This window comes from Canis aureus, chromosome 27, assembly GCF_053574225.1.
Source record: "Canis aureus isolate CA01 chromosome 27, VMU_Caureus_v.1.0, whole genome shotgun sequence".
In the NCBI taxonomy this organism is placed as follows: Eukaryota; Metazoa; Chordata; class Mammalia; order Carnivora; family Canidae; genus Canis; species Canis aureus.
In genome coordinates this window covers 6,160,979-6,181,610 of record NC_135637.1, presented here as the reverse complement: position 1 = coordinate 6,181,610, position 20,632 = coordinate 6,160,979, and the positions used below count along the sequence as shown (strand labels likewise).

Below are 20,632 nucleotides of genomic sequence, written 5' to 3'. Positions count from 1 at the left end.
GACCAACCACGACAGGCCAGCCACGACCAACACGAAGGGCACGGCTCCTGCTGCTCTGGGGGTCTCCGTCAGCAGGTGGGGAGCTCACTGGCTCCAAGGGCCCCACGGGAGCAGAAACAAGGATGCAGGCGGGTGTGGGGGAAAGCAGGACAGCTGCACTCTATTCACATTCAAAAGGCACTCTGTTGGAAAAGCGTTTTGTCAAGACTTTCAGATCGCTTCTTCTTTCTTGAGTTCCGAGCACAGAGACGGCGTTACAGGCTGTGTGAAGTCGTGTTTGTTAGACAACAACGGTCTGTGTTTTCATGGGAGACACACAGGGCTGTTCTCTCTTTCGAACAGCAATAGACTTTTCCCTAATTGTCTTGGGAACACACAACGTCCCTCTGCCTATATTTTCTTTTTGCACTTTTGGGTAGAGATGTGACCAGGAAGGACTACTTCTCTATTCTAGGGAAAGTGATAGCAAAGATGGCAAGTCAGTCAGGGAGACAATCTGGGTGTCCTGTCCGGAGGTGGCAATAGCAAATCCACTGTTTCCAATGAGGGCCAAGTGGGGTTGTAAGCCTCATTTTACCAAAGTGTCTGTTTTCAAAAGAAAATAGTTCAATATTGACTCAGTTTTTGTCTATTCTGTAATCTGTTTTATCATCCTTTCTATAATTTATGATGGATCTGAAATTTATTTTGATGTCATCCCTTGCCTGGTTAGCTGTAACATTCTCAAGAGCAGTCATGTCACATTCAGTGCACCATCTCCAGTGCCTGCAACAGGTCTAAGCACATAGTAGGTGCTCAGTAAATACCAGGTGAATAAGTAAGTGATCTATCATTTGATACTGTTGCATGGATCCAAGGATTTCATACAACTTCTCTTTCTGTGGAATGGTCTCAGGCTGCATTTGGCCATTGGAGGAATCTAAAAATCAGCCTTTTTCATTCAGCCCAGAGCCACCGTGGGCACACCTCAGGAAGCTGACATCTGAATATATGTGTGAGATCCAAAGGAAGGACAGCAATTTTGCTTGCTGCAGCCCAGAGGGAGCTGGGATATACGCTTGCCTGACATGGTTCTCACTTACCACCATCAGTCAGCAGGCTTTTAGCAGGGAATTGCACATGTGATTTATTTGAAAATCCTTTCAGGTCTTGAAGGACAGATAGTTAGTACATAATGCACTTTGTCATCATGTGTCAACATTGTCTTGATGCAGAGAGTAACATTACACCATGTAAGAGTGTAATTGGATTGTGCTGGGATCCTTAAATCTGCATTTTCATTTACCAAAGCCACAGCATTTGGAGAGCCATCTGCAATCGGGCGCCAGCCCCTCGGAGGGTTTCAGTGTGTAGAAAAACAAAGGACAGCCATAAAGCTGCTGAATGCAAACTTTATATTTACAGTCGGTAAGTGTATAAACATATATTACATTCTTACGATCTACAATACATTCTGCAGGGGGATGGATGTGAGAGTGGGCAGCAGCTGCCACATGAAATTGGACATCACGCAGGTACGAAGGGAAAGAAATATCAGGAAGTCGACTGAAAGCAAAGGAGAGTCATGGAGAAGGGCTGACAGTGTCATCGCCCAACCAGACAAGGTGAGTAGACTCGGGGACGGGAGCAGGTGGCTCAGGGCTGCTGGAATCCCAGTGGAAGAGCAAATGGGGAGCACCTCATTTAGGGGGTGCTAAGGTGGGAAGGCTGAGCTGGTGGAAGTGACACCCGTGATCTAAGGGGAATTCAATTATATTCATTAGAGAGGGGGTGTGAGGAAGGAGGAAGGGGAGAAGAAGAAGGAAATGAGAAGGGGGAGGGAGAGACACAGAGGAAGCAGAGAAATAGGGTCAGGGAGAGACAGAGAAAGAGAGAAGGAGAGAAAGCAGAGAAGAGCATCACGGAGCAGAAAGACAAAGTGACAGAGGGCAGGGACTGGGAGAGAGCCGGCCTCGCTGTGCTCCCCCTGCTGTGCTCTCTGGGTCTGGCCCTCCTTGCCTGGGACCTCCTGCTCCTCCCGCCTTGGTGGGAGCTGGAGCCGGGACAGGAACCCGCTCCTCTCTCCCCACACCTGACCTTCTTACCGGCTCCATACCTGTGCAGGGAGTTTGGGACACATTCAAAATCACTCTGATTTCAAACAACCACATTAAAGCTCTCAGGACAGGCAGGGCCTCCCTCTCTCCCCCAAGGGCAGGCACCTCTGTCCCTCCATCCGTCCAAGCCCGCACAGGGGTATGGATGGGCCTCCTGAGGCCCACCTGCAGCACGGCGGGCCCCGGCTCACCCAAGCTCCCCAGTGCCCCCCACACCACACCGACACCCACGTTAATCTCTGCAGCTGGGTCCGGGGGGACCCAGTGTGGACGGAGACCTGGTGTGGCCGTCCACAGGGCCGTCACAAAACGGCTCTCTGGTCCTTCCAGAGGAGCAGAGGGACCAGTGTCCCTTGGTGTTGAATTCGCCGTGACAACCGCTTCTCCTCTAAGATCCGCCTCTTCAAGGAAAGGACACGAGTGATGTTTGCCTGGTGGGCCCACTGCAGAATGTCACCTGGAACTGATGCACAGGCCACGGGGAGAGGGTGGGTGCTGGAAAGGCACCCAGTGCCTACGGGTGAGCGGCAGCTTTTAGAAAGCTGGCAGGGCAGTGGAGTACAGATTCAAACACAGCGATCTTGCCCCCCAAAGCCTGGTTCTTTGAACAGGATTGACATCCTGTGCCCTATATCCCTCGTTTATAAAGAAAGAAATGCCCCACATTGCCCAGAGGGTTTGTTCGTTTGTTCTGGATATCTAGTTACAAAAAGACTTGTGGCCTACTTGCCCATGGTGCTCCCCTTCAATGCCTGTCAGCAGCTGCAGTGCCTGGGTCTAGGGAAGATGACATCCCGCCGTGACACCCGCTGGGAGCTGCCCACACTCAGGACGCTGCCCCTGGTCCCACTCGCGATGGGATGTGTGCCTCGGCTCAAATCACTCACTGCCTCCCATCCATCCACTCCCATCGATGCCCCTGAGTCTTGGCGTTCTGCAGTCTGCGGATAGTGAATTCTGGACCCATGTGGATTCCACAACATCCACAGGGCTTTGATTAAAGAGAGAAAGAGAGGGGCGGACAGAGGGGGGCTGTTCTCTCCTGGAACCTCTCAGAAGCTCAGTGATTCAGAACTCATTTTTTCTTCCAAGTTTTAAAAATCTTGCTGTGCACAATCCGTCTCGTAACACCGGCCAAGACACTGGATGCCAGAACGTGTGCACCAATCCTGACATGGGATAGGTGTTGTCTACCAGGGCTCTCCTGATATCGGGGCGATCTTATGTGGTCCTGTCACTTCACTCTTTCCCGGGGGCACCCTTGCCACACATCCCCAAATTAAAGGCTGAGAGGTGAGTGAGAACCAGCGTCTGCAAGTGTCCGGCTACACATCCTCATGTAACCTTTCCATGTAGCTGTGTGGCTGTCTGCTCTCCTCAGGGTCCAGGTCCTGGCAGACCCAGCTCACATCCTCACCACTGGTCGATATGGAGTTCACAGTGGGACATCCTTCATCCGAGGGGATGGTGGTGAACGTGGTGAACTTTACTCTTTTCCGTTTCGAGGTAGGGGACGTTGGGGGCTCACTTTTCTGATCCTTCCCATCAGCAGCTGGGGGTCCCGAGCATTTGAACAGCTGCCCATTGATGCTCTGCTGGGAGTTTGTGCTGAGGAGATACTTACTCTCTTCGAAATCCATGCCCCTGTCAATGGCAGTGATCTGCTCATCTTGGGAGGACGCAAAGTTCGTGTGGATCTCCAGCAGTTCCGACCGGTGGCTCAACCCAACCCAGTCGTGGGAGTGACTCATACCTTCTTGCTCCTCGAAGGGAACCTGTTTGCGCCTGTACTTCAACGCAAAGGCCACGCAGTTGATGAGGAAGACCATAATGGCCAGACAGAAGACCCCCAGCAGAGCGTACATGCCGATCTCCAGGTCACTCAGCCCTTTGGATGCCTGGGTGAGGCCATTCTCGTCCATCTCCCCATTGTCTCTGGGCAGGTCCCCCTGGGTGGGGAAGCTGGTGAGGTCGATGGGGATGGTCTGCAGATGGCTGTCATCAATTAAGAGGCTTCCCTGGCTGTTCTTTCTCTGGAACGTTGACTTCTCTGTTGTAGATCCTCTTCCTTCCACGAGCCCCATAGAAGAACTGCCATAGGACTGTCCCCCCTGACTCCCCCATTCTTGAGAGGGTTTTTTGGCTCTTCTGTCACCGACATTATCTTCTAGGTGAACTCCTGAGCCAGTGTATCTGCTGTCACTGGCATTGGGGTTAGCATCATTTTGGCCAAACTTAACTTTGACATTGGCTGTTCCCACAGCCAGCACACTCTTCCGCTTGGATTTCTGGCATGATTCGCTAATGATCATCTCAACTTTCACCAGAGCACCCTGCCCTTCGGTTTCAGCAGCGATTACAGGCCACTTGAATTTGGGGTCTTGGTGGATGGAGACCACTTTCTCATCCAGGGATGTGGTCACCAGGGAGAAGTCTTTCCCATCGTAGATATCCAAGGGGGTGATGGAGCCGTCACTGAACTGGACCCAGCAACTGATGGCTGCTTCCTGTCAAATAAAATAAGTCAATGAGCACGGGCCCCAGAGCTCACAGAACACCAAGTCTTTGTAAAGTAGGCATTCAGTGGCAAAGATGATGCAACAAGAACAATCACTTTAAAGCAGTGCGGAAATAAGAGACCACATGCACGAGGGTCATGGAAAAGAACCGATGCTCATGAAGATGCAAAACCAAAAGAACACAACACGGCATTGACATGACAGCAAAGCAGGGCCCATACCAAACACTCCATAATCAGATCTACTTTTCATCCCTGAACAGTTGAAAGAAAGATGGAATCTTTAGGTGGTGCAAGATCTACTTCTGCGTAACCATAAATCACATGTCAAAGGATGTTCCTGGTTAGTGAGATCACTTATGAATGTCACTTATTTTTTTAAAAATATTTTATTTATTTATTCATGAGAGACACAGAGAGAGGCAGATACACAGGCAGAGGGAGAAGCAGGCTCTATGCAGGGAGCCCGATGTGGGACTCGATCCCAGGACCCCGGGATCACGCCCTGGGCCGAAGGCAGATGCTCAACCACTGAGCCACCCAGGTGTCCCAAGTGTTACACATTTAAATGGAAAATACTTATTACATTATTTTTGGCCAAGGTCTGTACACATTTCAATCTCTTGGTGCTTTAGATCAACTTTCCTTGGGACGAGTCAGACCAGGCAAACCATAACAGAGGAGTTAATCTCTGACTTAATGCGAGCCTTTAATTTCAGGGAAGCTGTCACTGTGCTTGACAGTGAACTGGTGACCCCATTGCTTCCTCTCTTCCCTAGATCTTGGAGAACCTGCTCTACCCAGAGCCCAAAAGAATGAATAGCCTGGAGAGGCACATGACCCCGCACACCCAGCCACAATGCCATGGTGGATTGGACCAGGGACAAAGTGGCCATCAGAGCTGTTCATCTCAGCAGCTCTGAGCCAGTGGCTATCTCTTTCTCTCTCTCTCTCAAATTTGAAATAAGACAGATGGAAGTGAAGACTTAGCTGTGGGAAGACAAGTGAAGGCTCAGGTAAGACTGGGGGGCGGGGCAACCAGAATAAGCAAATGTCTGGGCCCAACATTTATCACAGGGAAAGGAAAAAAATACACCAAAACAAAGCCACAGGGGAGGGAGTGTGGGCATGTGGATACCCCACCTCCTCTGAGTTCCTGCAGCTGGGGTCTGTGAAACCCTGGTAATAAACCCCTCGTTTTTCGAGCTTGCTTGAGTGGATTTCTCTTTCTTGCAACCAAAGAACTCCCAGGGGACCATGAGTGAAGCCAGGTTTCTTCCGGAGCTGTTTGGTCTCTGGAAGTAGGAAGAACCCCTCCAGTGTGATGGGTGGCTTCTGGTCCTCTTGCAGCTCAGCCACTAAATACTGCTATTGTCAGGTATTGGCTTAGACCAGCCACTGACTACAGAATGCTGCCAAGACACAGCGCAAGGGCCCCTGGGCTTGACACTGATTCAACCGGGTTCTTCCAATCTGCCATGAAATTGGAGCAGGAAACTCAAACGCCATTGGATTTCCCAAAACCTAAGTGTCAGAGCCAAGTGCATGCGTGGACTAAGGGCCATCCAAACCAAGTATGGGCAGACCACAGGGTAGTGTGTTCAGCTCTGCATGTTGGAAATGGATTAGCTCTTTGGCCTCATTCTCGCTGTCTTATTGCTTCCTTAACTCCTGACAGGCGGTTGCCTGGTTTTTATCACCCCACGAAGAGAGAAACCAGCCCCCAGTTATTTCTCCTTTGTTATCTGTGCCTTGAATCCTGGCTGGCATTCTGCCCTGAGAAAAAGGAGGTTTGTCTTTGGCAAGAATTCATATCTGTTACTGGAATCATCTACGTTCAAGGGTTTTATAATCCAAACCCCGGCACACAACAACCATAGTGAAGGGACAGAAGGATTAGCTAAACCCTGATGAGCGCTGAGTGACAAGTACAGGCTGGGATAAGAGGACAAGTCTGGCTCAACTTGGAGCACGGTCACAGCCTCAGCAGTGCTGGGGGTGGGGGTACTGGGGGTACAGCTGCCAGGAAGGCTTCCCACCCAGAATGGAGGCTGCCAGGAACTCCCCACATGTCCCGGAGGCTCTCCAGCACCCCCACCAGGGGACAGTCCCGCTTCACAAGCCACAGGGAGAATCAGCAGCTGAGACCACTGTCTTGTTGCTCAGCAAGCTTCACCAAAGCTTCCATACTCCCTCCATAAAATAAAGCTTACCCACCTCTAATGAGGGAGAAGGACCTATAACATTTGCAAATGTCCTGTTTCCAGCGCCTGTTGGAAAGCATCACGTCGACACACAAAAACACTTGACATCCACATAGCACACTGTCAGCAGACACTGGTCTCAAATACAGAGAAAGGAGATGCTGATGGACATCACCACAGGGCCCCTACTCCCACCCTGAGCTAACTGCAAACCTGCTGAGAGCAACTCCTCCGATCTCCCATATCGCCCCAGGCCCGCTACCCCATTTGCCTCGTGGGGACCGAGCAGCCAGCTGTGGGCACCTCCTGGCATCCCCTCTGTTTCACCACTGAGTGAAGGCAGCCACATCCGGGGCAGTGTGGGCAGCAGAAGAGAGGGAGGCAGTCCAGGCGACTACCTGAACGCACTTGGCATTGTGGTTAATGGGGAGTGGAGTCCTTGTCCAGCCCCTAATCTCCTGGCACCCTATAATCTTTTACCCTGGGCAAACTTTTTTTTCCTTGTAGCTCTGCTTAGGGGAGCTCGGAGGCATGAGCCAGACAGTCACCTGCCTCTCAAACCCCTCTTCAGGCTGAGAAACCCACGACATGAGATCCCACTGTTCTATGGAATTCCCCAGTTGGTGACTCCACCAGATAGGTAACCTGATCTAACGTGTGACCACACTCCACAATGTGACCTTGAGTGATATATGACTCACTCGGTGTAGGACCTGCTCGATGAATCACTCTACCTAACATGTGATCTGGCCTGACTTTGGGATTCTTCCGGATGTCTCACTCACATGATGCGTGACCTCCTCTGATGTGTGACCGACCTGATGTGTGACCTAACCTGATGTATGATTCACCTGGTGTGTGACATAACTTGATATGTGACCTCACCTGATGTGTGACCCACCTGATCGGTGTCCCACCTGGTGTGTGACCCCAGCCCTGCCCCTGTACCTGTCTCGGTCTTTGCAGAAGCTCCTGAGCCACTGCAGTAGCAAAGATGGCTTTGTTGCTCCCTGGGCTGAGCTGTAGGGAGAGTGACAGCCCTGTCACCAGCTGGACCCCAAGGTCTGTGATGGTCACCTTCTCATCTAGCACGGTGATGGTCTTTTCTGCCAAGATGGCATCTGACAGAGGTGACAGGATCTGAAAGGCAGAACCAACATGTAAAGAAAAACTTTCTGTGGTCCCAGAATTTCCTCCAATGGCATAAATGATGCTCACGGAGACAGACGAATGAGCCAGAACGAACAGAATGGGTCTTTTCCATTGAAGTCTTCTTCCAAAAGACATATCTCTCTTATGAAAATATAATGTATTTTTAAAGTAACAGAAAGGTGGTGTCTGGCAGCAGATGGGGGGACCTGGTGCCTCACCCCACTCTACGGACAAACCTCACTACCCACTAGGCACCACCATGGTCCTTCAGAGGAGGAGTTAACATTGTCATTCACTGAGTGCTAGGTTTATGATTCTTGTACTGCACTGCCATTTTTCTGTTATCTAGTGCATATTTTATTTAAAATTATTTTACTTAAATAATTGATTTAAGAAATTTCACAGCATCAAGGAGAAATGATTTTGACGTGCTAGCTACATATTTATATGTTTCTCTCTTACATATGAGAGGGGAGACTGTGTCTGTGTGTCACCTGCGTCATCTCATGTGTCACAGCTCACATTCCATACCTTGGGAAACACTGAGCTTTTGGGAGACCAGCTGACATCCCCAGAAACAGAGCTGTGAGTCTCTACTGTGGGTGCTAACATCCCAGAGTCTCATTTCTCCCGTGGACACCTATGGCATCCAGAGGAAATGAAGCTTATTCTCCACTTAGATCCTGCAGAGGAAATCTTGCTTTTGTGGAGCCGCTTGTCCTGCTCACCCCGCACTCAGGTTTGAAGAGTTAGCTTTGCTCCCCGTGGACGTAACCCTGGATGGCATGGCTTCCAGGTTCTTCAACCTGCTTTCCCTACATACTTCTCCCTGCGAGGTGGTGCTGATAATTATGAAGACAAATGTCAATATGGCAGTTTCCCCAAGATCTCTTAAATTCGTTTATCAAGCTCCACATTTCTATCCCAAAACCAGTTTCGGTCTCTAAGTCTGGTTGGGGCAATTTGAATGGCAGTGAGCATGAGATATGAGTCCCCAGAAGAAAGTGGACAAATGGATTTATAACCCAGGAGGACTGAGTGGGAATAAAGAAAAGGTCTCAGGACTTGCTGCCCCACCAGGACAGGGTCTGCGTTGAACACGTGGGAAGCTGGCCTACGTCCTCCACCGCAAGCCCTGACTTGTGCTATTATTCTTCTGGCCCTTATGCTACTGCTTAGGGGAGTGGTTAATGCCACGCTGGTTCCAATCTCTGACTAGTTCCAATACTGACACCTGGAGATTTAAACCAAAGATCTAAATCCCTTCAGTCTATCCACAGGTTTAGATCCTTCAATGAAAAGTCAATCGTGGAGGTTTTTGAGCTCTCGTCTAGGGCACAGATATGTTTTGTTTGACATAAATAAAACTTTAAAATAGAATTCATGGCCATGCTTTAAAAAATGAGAGGATTTCATGCAAAGAGATTTCTTGAGGGACACCTGGGTAGGTCAGCAGTTGAGTATCTATCTGCCTTTGGCTCAGGGTGTGATTCCAGGGTCCTGGGATCGAGTTACGCATCAGGCTCCCCACAGGGAACCTGCTTCTCCCTCTGTCTATGTCTCTGCCTCTCTCTGTCCAGTGTCTTTCACGAATAAATAAAGAAAATCTTTAAAAAACAACAAAACAAAACAAAGAGATTTCTTGCTTTTCTGGAAAAGTTGCAACATCTGGCTGTGCTAGATTTGCATTTTCTTTGGCAGCTCTGGGGTGTGACTGGCAGCCCCGTCCTCCCCACACTCCTCATCAGGTCCCATCCTGTTCTCAGCACCTGGGGCCCAAGTGAGTTGCTGTCTTTTGGCTCACACCCAGCCTGCTTCGCTCACTGTCATCTTCTCTGGTCTTAGACACCATCGGATCATGTGACCCCTGGGTCACTTCAAATCCATTTATTTTCCTCCTTGAGTAAAATGATGTCTTTTATATACCAATCGATTTTCCAGAATGGATATGCTTTAAATCTTGCATAATCCAAACTTTCACTGATGAGCAGCAGTGTCAGAAACCCCACTGTCAGGCTAGTAGCAGGATCAGGGCAGCCATGGGGCAATCATATTTGTTCTTAGACAGGAGGTAGATGACTAAACCCAGGGGACCTCCTGGAACAGTGTCTGGGGGAGTGTTTTTTCCAAAACCCCATGTTGCACCCTTGTCCTCTCCCATCTGTTCCTGGGGAACAGGTGCTTCCAAGATGATGAAGAGCATAACAACTTTGTTCCTTTCCTCAGCTTGCTTCTGAGATGTCCTAGTTTTCACATGGCCTGGGGTGGGATTTGAGGCAGCATGGCCTCACGGTGGGAGGGAACGCTGTTACACATGATGACGGTCAGTGGGGCGGGGCTCAGGGAGAAGCTGTTGGCCATGCCCACGGTCCCCATGAGGCCAACTCACATCCGGAGCTTTCTCTCCAAGGTGGTAACACCTGCCATGCTGTAGAGACAGACAGCATACTGAGCTTTCAGACATAAACCAACCAGAGAAGCCGTCCAGTGTTTGTCAAATGCAAACAACACGTGAGCAATTTCAAGACTCTTGTCATATCCTGACACCACTTATATAATTTAGGTGACAATCTCATTCACTCTAGAAAGAAATGTCCTAAGGAATGACAAACAGTTCTCATCTGGGAGAGAAGATGCAGGGATACAGAGACAGGGTCCTTGCCCTGGGGGTTGCTTACCTGAATGGTGGTCATCCCAAGCTCCTGGCCAATCAGGACTTGTCCCCCTCGCAGCTTGGCAATCCGGGGCTCCTCTACCTGCATGAAGTCATTCACTAGCTCCGTGATGTCCACCTGCCAGTCTGAGCCCAGCAGGTGGGCCAGGTGCCCGCCGCGGTCGGCCGCCTCGGCCACAAACTGGGTCAAGACCCGCACCATGGCATGCTGGTACTGGAGCGTGCAGCCGCGACCCCCCCTCCTGTCGTCGTCCTCCTCTTCCTCGCTGTCGCGAGCTGGCCTGTCAAAGAGTCAGTTCTGGTTAGTAGTTCTGACTCAGGCCAGGGGCAGGGGCTGTGCGTGGAGTGTGGCAGGGGCTGCAAAGGCGAGTGGGCAGTGAGCCAGCCTGGTGGGGCTCAGACAGTGCACGGGTGATACCCTGAATACCTGACCAAAGGTGCGACACGAGTCCTGACACTCTGAAGGAGCTGGTGTGGTCAGCAGTGCTCCAAGGTGTCCCCATTGAGCCCCACCTCCCGGAATGCAGTCGGTGGAATCTCCTCCCTTTGGCTGGGAGCTGCACCTAGTAACCTTCTTCCAGTGGAAGATTACAGCCAAAGTTAGGGGAGCTCACTTCTAGGATTCTGCTTTAAAAAGACTATGACATCTGTCTTGCTTGGTATTCTTTCCTTGGTCTTCTCTTGCTTGCCCTGATGGAGGGAGCTGCCATGTTGCGATCATCCTACGGAACTAGCCATCTGCCAGGACAACAGCCAACGAGGAAGCGGGACCCTCCGTTCCATAGCCTGTGAGGAGCCAGGGCTGCCGATGACCACGTGCGCTTGAATGCAGAGCCCTCCCCACCCTGAGCTCCAGTTGGCATCCAGACCACAGCTGTGAGAAACCCGGCTACACCAGGCTGTGTTCCTGAGGTGGAGACACTGTGAGATCATATGCATCTTCTTTAAGGCACTATGTTTGGGGACAAGGCATTGAGTTGTGCAGCACGAGGATGCTAGGGCTGTGTGGATGCCTGCAATCGCCCCATAAATGAGCACAGAGGGGGCTAGTGTTGAACTCAAGGTAAGGTAACATGACAGTAAACACAGAAAGGACCGGGAAGCTTTGGCTTGGGGACCGATGTTAGCTGCTCCCCTCGTGTCTGACTCTTTCCATACAGTCAGTTTTTTCTGGCACATCACGGCATCCAAACAACAGCCCGGGTCTGTGGCCAGACCTGAGCTAGACAGCCCTGACGCTGTGATGCGCCACGATCAGACTCAGCCAGTCCCCTGGCACGTCCTCCCGGCCACACTAACCTCTCCTAACCCCAGTGGCTAAGGGGAGGATCCCTGCAGAAAACACCTCCTGGCCCTGCATCCTTGAAGCTGTCCCCTCTCCCAGGACCACAGAACAGACAGGTGGAGCTCCAAGGGCCGGGACGTAGAGAGTATCCCTCTGAGGAGTGCCAGCTCTCTTCCCCTGCGGAGCACGCACACAGCATGAGTGCTCCCTTCTCTAATTGTCTACGCTCATTTTCGACTTTCTCCACGTGGCCAGCATGCGGGTCCTCAAGCATGCATTTCTCTAGGATGACAGAGTCCCTGAACAAAGAGCCTATCCTCTTGCTACTCTCTTGATCCCTGCTGACCCATGTGGATAAAGGAGACCTGTCCCCCTAGCAGATACCACCAGAGTAAAAGGCCAGGGCCATGGGTGACAGGCTCCGATTCCATCTCCGAGACCATGGAATCTCAGAGCTTCTGGGCAGGGGCACAGAAAGGGTGCCCAGGCCAGCCAGAGTCTGCTCCCAGGTCTCTCTACTGGACGTCTGTTGTTCATGCCTTCCCAGGATCAATTAGCCCTTTCTTCTGGTTCGGGTGGGATTGACCTCGTCCAGTTCCTCTGGCTCCAGCCAGGGGATGGTGGCTGAAACCTGGCCAGTCAGTGCATGTCATCACTACCGTGACTGCTTCAGGAATGGGCACATAGCCCATGGGAGGCTAACCTAACTCCAGGACTTCTGCTGGGACCAAGGGGAAAGAGAGGATGCATTTTCCGCAAATCAGGACCTGCAGGAGAAAAACCTGGTAGAGCAGGAGGCCAACATACAGCAAAGCAGCCTGAGAGGTGGGGACAGACACCATCCTTAGGCTGCCATTTGAATCCCTGGATCCAGCCATGCCTGAAATCAGCTAGTCTGCAAAGTTCCATTTTTAGCGAAGCATATTTGACTGGGGGCTCTGAAAGGGGGTTGTGACTAGCACACCCACCTTTTGTTGGAGATGATGGGCACCCTCCAGCCCTTGATCTGGTTGAGCTCGGTGTCTGAGACCTCAATCTGCAGCGGGAGCCGGGGAACCCACACTGTCATCTCCAGAGGGCTGCTCAGGTGCTGGTAGGTGAAGTTTACCACCACGTTCACCTTGCCTTTCATTTCCTTCCCATTGACAAAGACATAGTCACATCTGTCAGACACCTGTGAGGAGGAGAGAGGGGTGGGAAGCATGTGAGTTCTCACTGTCTCCCATCGCCTCGGGAACAGCAGACAAGGTGGAAGAGGTGAGGAAAAGTGCCCTCGCCCTTTGCGGGAGGATGAGCCCTGGCGTGGATGCCGCCCACTGCTCTCTGCTGCAGCACATTCAGTGGGCGTCCGACTGCTTCTCCTGGGACCCCTTCTTCTAGTCTGCACACAGCCCCCAGGCGCTGTGGGCACGCTGCTGACCTCTTTTGCTGCTCCTCCTCTGCCAGGTGGCCCATCCCTTGGGTGCCAGGAGCAGTGCCCTCAGCTACCTGGTAGCTGTGTGCTGCCCGTGTGCCTCTTGGCCCGCCAGCCCCTGTTTTGCCTGGAGGAGGGACAGTCTGGGTGCATGGCCACCACGCCAGGTGCCTCCTGTGGTCTGGCTGAGGCCAGTTTCACTGGAACCACCCTGCTGGGTTTCCCTCACCTGTGCACCTGTGGGTCCTGTGTTCTCTTGCTCCCATATGGATTTCCCCCAGAGAACATCCCTTCACAGTCATCGGGACGGATCTGATGCATACTCTTCATGGTTCCTTACTGAGTCCCTCAGGACTTCTCCCCACCTGCCCAACAGGGTCGCTACCCCCATTGGTGTCTCTTCCTTCACGTGTCCTGTCCTGCCCCCCACTCCCTCGCTCTTCCTCATGGAGCCACTCCCCGGGTAAGCCCATGTCCCAGGCTCTGTGTCCCCGACAATCCAGACAGGGAGATGCAGGTGCACGTTAGCTCATGCCATCCCTCCCTGGGGCAGGGGCAGAGCATAGCTGGGCACGGGGGGGGGGGGGTTGTTCTGCAGTCCGAGGTCTCAGCTACCTCCCCGTGCAATGCTGTTCCTCCTGCCTGCGTCTGAAAGAAGAGCCGAGTTCAGTGAAGGGGTCTCCCCTTCCTCCAGTCCTGGTTTTCTAGCAATCCAGGGGCATTTCTCCTCATTCTAAAGAAGTGGGTAAGTGTGCCGGGCTAACTCGTAGCCCCAAAGAAGTCAGGTCCTAAGCCCCTGGAACCTGGCAGTGTTACCTTTTTTGGCAAAAGAGACTTAGCAGACCTAGTTCAGTTAAGGATATTGGGATGGGCATGTTATCGTGGGTCATCTGGGTGGGCTCTGAGTGTAATCTGAGTGCCCTTAGCAGGAAGGAAGCAGAAGGAGGTTGGTGGCTGCGGCGCAGGAAGGCCACGTGCCATGTGAGCAAAATGCCACGCAGCAAAATGCCACGCTGCTGACTGTGATGACACAGGACAAGACGGAGACACCTCCAGAAGCTGGAGAGGCAAGGAAATGCTTCCCCCTTGAACCTCAGGAGGGAGCGCAGCCCGCTCACCTCTGGTGCCCAGACTGCTGAACTGCCTCCAGACTCCTGCCCTCCAGAAAGTGCTGTGTGACATCCCAGGTGTGCAGTGGTGTGTTCCAGCAGCCCCCGTATGTGGACAGAAGCCCAAAGTGAGTGTGGAGGGAGCACCCACATTTACTGAGCACCTAACACACGTGCCGACTGGCAGCTGAGCACCATGCATGCGGTCTCAGGTGCTGTTTCACAGATGGCCAGCCTGAGGCCCCGAGACATTTGGTAGTGCTTCCCTGGGATGCACAGCTGGAAACGCAGAGCCCAGACCTGCGGCCAGTCCACACTGCTGCCTCCTCCTGCAGCTGCCCCATCCCTGCCTGAATGGTCCTCCCTTCAGTGCTCAGAGGGGTGTGAAGAAAGCAAAGCAGAAATTATCAGGTTGTTCAAACATCTGTGGCGAGGCAGCAGCGATACCAAACACACAAAGGGGCACCAAGAGCTTCGGCGTCTGAAGATGGTCAACAGCTCTGTAGAGAACCATGGACATGGGCCCGTTTACGAGTCACAGGAGGTTGTCATCCTAAGTATCTGCCAATAGCAAAAGTGCTTAAATCTGGTTGAAAGGACAAATGGAAGGGCCCAGGCGGCTTTGTCACCATTGTGGTCTGGCCACGGGTCTCCCTGCCACTGGCCTGTTATCTCAGGCTTTTTCTTGTTCAAGTCTTTAGGATTCAGGCTGAATTGTCACAGATAAGCTGAGTGGGGAATAGAGAGGGAGGGAGGAGGAGGAGGGGGGAGGGGAAGGGGGAAGGAAGGAATGGAGAGGGCGGGAGGGAGAGGACGGAGGAGGAGGAAGGAAGAGGGAGAGGGAAGGGGGAGGGAGGGGATGGAGGGAGGAAGGCCCAAGTGTAAGACCTGTTTCAGGGACAGGGGCTGTTTCATGAATGTACCTTTCTGGTCCTCTTGCTGAAGCAGGTGTTCTAAGAGAAAGAGGTGAGAGAGCATCTTAGGCACGCCTGCCACCAAGAGCCTCCCATGGAAGACAGAGCAGGTCTGATGTCAATTGTGAATGTAGAGCTAAGTCTTCATGTTGTGTTTTGGTTTGCTTTTTTTTTTTTGAAATTCAGTGTTAATTCCTCAAAGTAATAAGAAAAAGGAGGATCTAGAGTGAAAGATGAAGGAAGGTAGGACTTCACAACTATGCACCTAGGAGCAAGAGGTGGAGGCAGCGGGGACAGAGGCAGGAACTGCAATACTGGGGCTGGGGGCGGGGCACCCAGGTAGAGGTGTGCCATGTGTGCAAATGTGCACACGTGTGTGGGTGTGTGCGCATGTGTATATGCATGTGTGTACACATGTGCAGGGTACACACAAATGTGAGTGTATGTATGTGTGTGCTTTGTGTACACGTGTGGGCGTGCAGGTTTGTGTGCATGCAGGTGCACACGTGTGTGTGTGTAAGGATGCTTCAAGTGTTTATGGCAAGTAATAAAAACAAACTGTCTGACTGGAGGGTCTGTGAATCTCCGCCCTTAGAGTTCTCTGGTTTTCCGCACACGGCCAGAGTCTGCGTGGAGGCCGTGAGTGGGAGTGCTCAGCAGCAGTGTCTGGCCACTGTTTGGGCACACAGAGGGACTCTCTTAGCGCACATTGTTCGACAAGGATGGGACTACCTTGATAATAAGTTGTGAGCAGGTACCATGTGTCACCTCCTTGTGGGAATACTTAATTTCCCAGGAGGGATCTCCTAGGGCTCCCTGTCCATGGTGCCGGCAGGGCTGGTGGTGGTGACTCCAGCCTCGGAGCCCCGCAGCCTGGACCCTTGAGAGCAGAGACCCCCACAAAGCTGTGGAGATAGGTGGCATGTGACAGCGGTGGCAAGCACAGCTGTCTCATTTGAAGTCGCTGATACCCCTGGATTATGTTACTTCACGTGAACCAAGCTATTTCCACCCCAGCAACATGAACAGACATGTTCTGATTACTGAATTAATAGAGAAAAAGTGCACCAAATTAACAGATTTTGTGGATTGGGGGAGGGGGATGAATGAGACACATGAAGGCAGATGAAATAATGAGGAGTGGGGGTGGCTAGGAAGATCTTAATTCCTGAAAACACAACATAAGCCAGGAATGTAACTGGGGTCTGACTCTGGGGCCAGAGGACTTGGTTATAAATAAGCATCTTTCCATAATGCCCAATGTAGGGGACCCCACCCACCAACACTTCCTAATACTATGGCTTTATAAGGATGGAAAGGGGGTGCAAAGGAAGAAATGAAATTCTAGAAGGAGCGACTTGTGGCCTTGAACTCTTCACCTTGGACAAGGCTCTGGGGGGGATTGGAGGGGATCCGAAGAGAGAACGAGATCCCACCCAGGAAGGACTTTGCCAGTGAATGAAAGGGGGCGTCCGGAGCCTATGCGCTGGATAGTTCAGGGGCACAGCACCTACCTGGGGGTACCGATGTTCATAATCGCACAGTTTGGGGACCACGGTGCTAATGGGCCCTGCTTGTTGCCATTTTTGAGGGGACCTCAGCCTGGGTGTGTCAGGAATCTTTGTCTATGACTCAGCTTGGGCTGTGAGTCAGGGGGCTACCGCCTTGCTGGCTCTCCTGGTCCCTTGTTGCTTCCAAATGTGGTTTAGCCCACCCAGGGGATGCAGAAAAGGGGAGTGTGGGATCCCTGGGTGGCGCAGCGGTTTGGCGCCTGCCTTTGGCCCAGGGCGCGATCCTGGAGACTCGGGATCGAATCCCACGTCGGGCTCCCGGTGCATGGAGCCTGCTTCTCCCTCTGCCTGTGTCTCTGCCTCTCTGTCTCTCTCTGTGTGACTATCATGAATAAATAAATAAAAAATCTTTAAAAAAAAAAAAAAAAAAAAAGAAAAGGGGAGTGTGTAAAAATACCCCAGAGAGAGGGAGAGGGAGAGTCACATGGAAGACATAATTCAGTTAAAGATTTGGAGATGAGATTATCTTGAATTTGGGGGCAGGCTGCAAAAGCAATCAGTATCCTCGTAAGGGAAAAATAGGGGGAGATTTGGCAGACAGAAGAGGAGGAGGCCTTGTGGAGATGAGGCCGATGTAGCAGGGACCACATGTGGCCACACGTGAGAGCACTGGCTGCCTCGAGCCCCTGCAAGAGGCAGGAGCAGACTCTGTCCTGGAACCCCCAAGGGGGCATCATGCAGGCTTCTGGCCTCCAGAACTGTGAGGAAAGCATTCCTTTGTTTGAAGACGCAAGCTCATGGTGACTTGTCAGAATGGCCACAGGAGACTAACCCATCACCTGGGCATGGCTGTCTGTGCTCTGTGCCCCAATTACAGGCCTTACTTCTGGGGCTTTCCTCATTGAGCCTCTTGCACAAAGCACCAGCCCACAGCTGGGTCCAGGGAACCTGACTGAAGGCTGGGCCCACCCTGAGATAGGAAGATACCAGCCTGGTTCCCCAAGAGCCCACCTGGGTCTGCCTGCATCCTGTGGTCTCCGCAACAGCCAGATGGGCAGAACTTGCCCATCTGGCCCTCAGGCCCCCATCTCCCTGACTGTCATCAGATGAATGGACACACGGATCAGTCCAGATGAGCAGACAAGACCTGGCCATTTCTTCCGAATGACCCTGCATGGTGCTAACGGTGTGAGGGAAAGATTGGGTGGGACTCAACCCTCTCTCAGAGTCTGCTTCCAGCCAGCTGTGCCATTGTAAGGATATTGTTAATAATTTGGACTCTGCTATGCACAGTCCATCACTTCTGTGAATTTAATGCCATTCCTCTTTCCCTGAATGCTGTAGGAATTTAAGTCTTACTTAAATTATCACTAACATTCATGGTAAAATTTATGTTCTTCTATTTTTTTTCTTTCCTTTTTTTCCCCCAAAGAGCTAGAGGTAAGGATGTTAAAATTCTACCCCTCCACCCAGATTTGGCAAAAGTAAACAGCCGACAGGAATATTTGCATTCAATTCCCAAGCCAGGTTTTACCTGTTTGAGATTAGTCTTTATCCTGCACAAAAATCATACCGTTAATAATAGTGGGAACGACAAAAGCAGTGTCTAATCTTTACTGAGTGTTTATTACACAGAAGGAACCTATGCTGAGCATCTAATATCCAATTCCACGTAATCCTCAAAATAATTCTGCTGGGGAGGTACTATTGCCCCATGTTCCAGATGAGAAACAGGCACCGTATCCCATAGCCGTGAGGGGCGTGGTACACTGGCTAACTGTCAGAAGACAGCTTTATCTGGCTTATCACGCTAGGCTACTTTATCGGGAGGCAACCTACCTCATTGGTGTCTGTTAATAAAACGTAGACAGGCTCCTGCCAAAGGACAAGTAAGTTTTCAGTGAACATGTGGAGGAGCAGGAGCCGAGGCTATGTGTGCAGGAGGAGTAAGAGCTGACTGTGCATCGATGGCCCTGTTAGGGGCTCACCTGCAAGCCCCCCGTGTCCCTCTGTGGAAGCCCTGGCTCCCAGAACCTCAGAATGTGACTGAATTTGCAGACAGAGCCTAGAAAGTGCTGATAAAGTGAAGACATGGCCCTTAGTGGGAGAGAGCAGGACACGCAGAGGCCCTGGGGTGCTCGCATGCAGAGGGAAGACCATGTGTGGACACAAGGAGGCGGCGGCCGTCCCCAAGAACAGCAGCCTCAGGAGAAGCCAGCCCTGCCAGCACCCTGGCCTTGGATTTTCAGACCCAGTATCATAGGAAAAGCAAAGTCTGCTGTTTAAGCCCCTGGCTGGGGTATCTCCTTATGCGGCCTGAACCCAATGATGCAGCCCCCGACCCGATTCCCAGAGCCTGTTTTCCCACCAAGGGAGTGCAGGGGGCCCGTGGTGCCCAGTGGGAGCTTCACATGGTGGAGAGCGGGTGCCCAGGACTGTCTGCTGGCTCCCTTCCCAGGGCTTACACGCAGGGGCTGTCTCATCCGGGACAGTCATCCAGCATGTGGGGGTTCTGACGAGGCCCATTGTGCAGAGCGGGAAACCGAAGTACCACGTGATTGGGGGACCAGGTCAGGTTTGCGAGGCTGGGAAGTGCTGGGATTTGCATGCAGGCCGTCTTGGCCCCCTTCTGACACCACAATAGTGTGACCACGGAGGTCTCTGGGGAGCAGACCCTGAGACAGGAGGTCTATGAGGCAGCAGCACCTGTGAAGGGAGTGGGAAGGGGCGCAGGGCAGGTGAGGGGCTCTCTGGTCAGGTGCAGATGTGATGGCACCCCTGCTGGCTGCACCGAGGGGCCCAGGGCCAAGGCCAGCTGCCCAGGAGAGGAGCCGGGGCCTCATGCCACAGTCTTCGTCATCAGCCAGCTGGGGTCCCCCGAGGAGCAGCACAACTCAGCTTGGAATCGAGGGGCCCAAGGAGCTCAGTCGCCAACACTCCTGCGGCAGAGCTGAGAGCCCTTTCTGGAGGAGCATCCCTAGCACCACCCAGGCCTCTTATTTATATACCAAACACGGATATTCTGGCATCTTTGGAATCACCTGTATGCGATAGCCTATTTTTCCTTCTAAAACCCTAAATTTAAGTTCCCAGGAAGCTCTGTTATTTTAAAATCAAACCCAAACCTTCTTACAAGCTGACGTTCCCACTCGTGGTGTTTCCCTGGGTCAGAAGGAATAATGTACTTGGTGAATGCTCCCTTGTTTGTTCTCCAAACAACCCAAAGTGTGACCTGGGCCACAGGATGACAGTGGGCACGTGTCCCTGGGCAGGCAGGAGCCACACACATGGAGGCTCTTGTGTGTGTGCATCTCCTTCTAGGGCAGCTGGAGAAACGGCTCCCCATTAATCACAGGCAGATACATGGACCAAAGAACAGACACGGAGGGAAAATGGGAATCCTTGGGAAAAGCATCTCTTAGAGGACTGACTCCTCTTCGGCCACCAGCTATTGATTTCCGCTTGCTCTATGCTAAGCCTTTCCTTAAAATAAGTTCTCTCGGTCCTGGGAAACAGGAAGCCCCGTTCTGGAAACTGAATGTGGATCTCTCTTCCTTCTCTTTTGAGTGCAAGATGTTCTTGACATGGAAGGAGCAGCCAAAGTGAGGATGGACTGAACACATGCTTCCTTCTGGGCCCGAGGGTCCATTTTGCCTTCACAGTCCTGGGGGCTCGTGCACGGCCACAGCCTTGGGAGCACAGAGCCGTGGCTCCCGCACACTCAGGGAAGCAGCTCAGGAGCACAGCACAGTGGG

At 52.1% G+C, this 20,632-nt stretch overlaps 1 protein-coding gene across 1 annotated transcript in view; it reads right to left on the bottom strand.

Moving 5' to 3' along the window:
• Positions 1-1,375: 1,375 nt before the first annotated feature.
• TMEM132D (transmembrane protein 132D) overlaps positions 1,376-20,632 on the bottom strand; it is a 596,882-nt gene continuing 577,625 nt past the window's right edge. Inside the window, exons 6-9 of the mRNA XM_077875236.1 lie at positions 12,898-13,103; positions 10,649-10,925; positions 7,767-7,958; positions 1,376-4,603 (exon numbers count right to left, since the gene is read on the bottom strand). Coding sequence (XP_077731362.1) covers positions 3,422-4,603; positions 7,767-7,958; positions 10,649-10,925; positions 12,898-13,103 — 1,857 coding nt within the window. The 3' untranslated portion in view covers positions 1,376-3,421. The remainder of the gene's footprint in view (positions 4,604-7,766; positions 7,959-10,648; positions 10,926-12,897; positions 13,104-20,632) is intronic.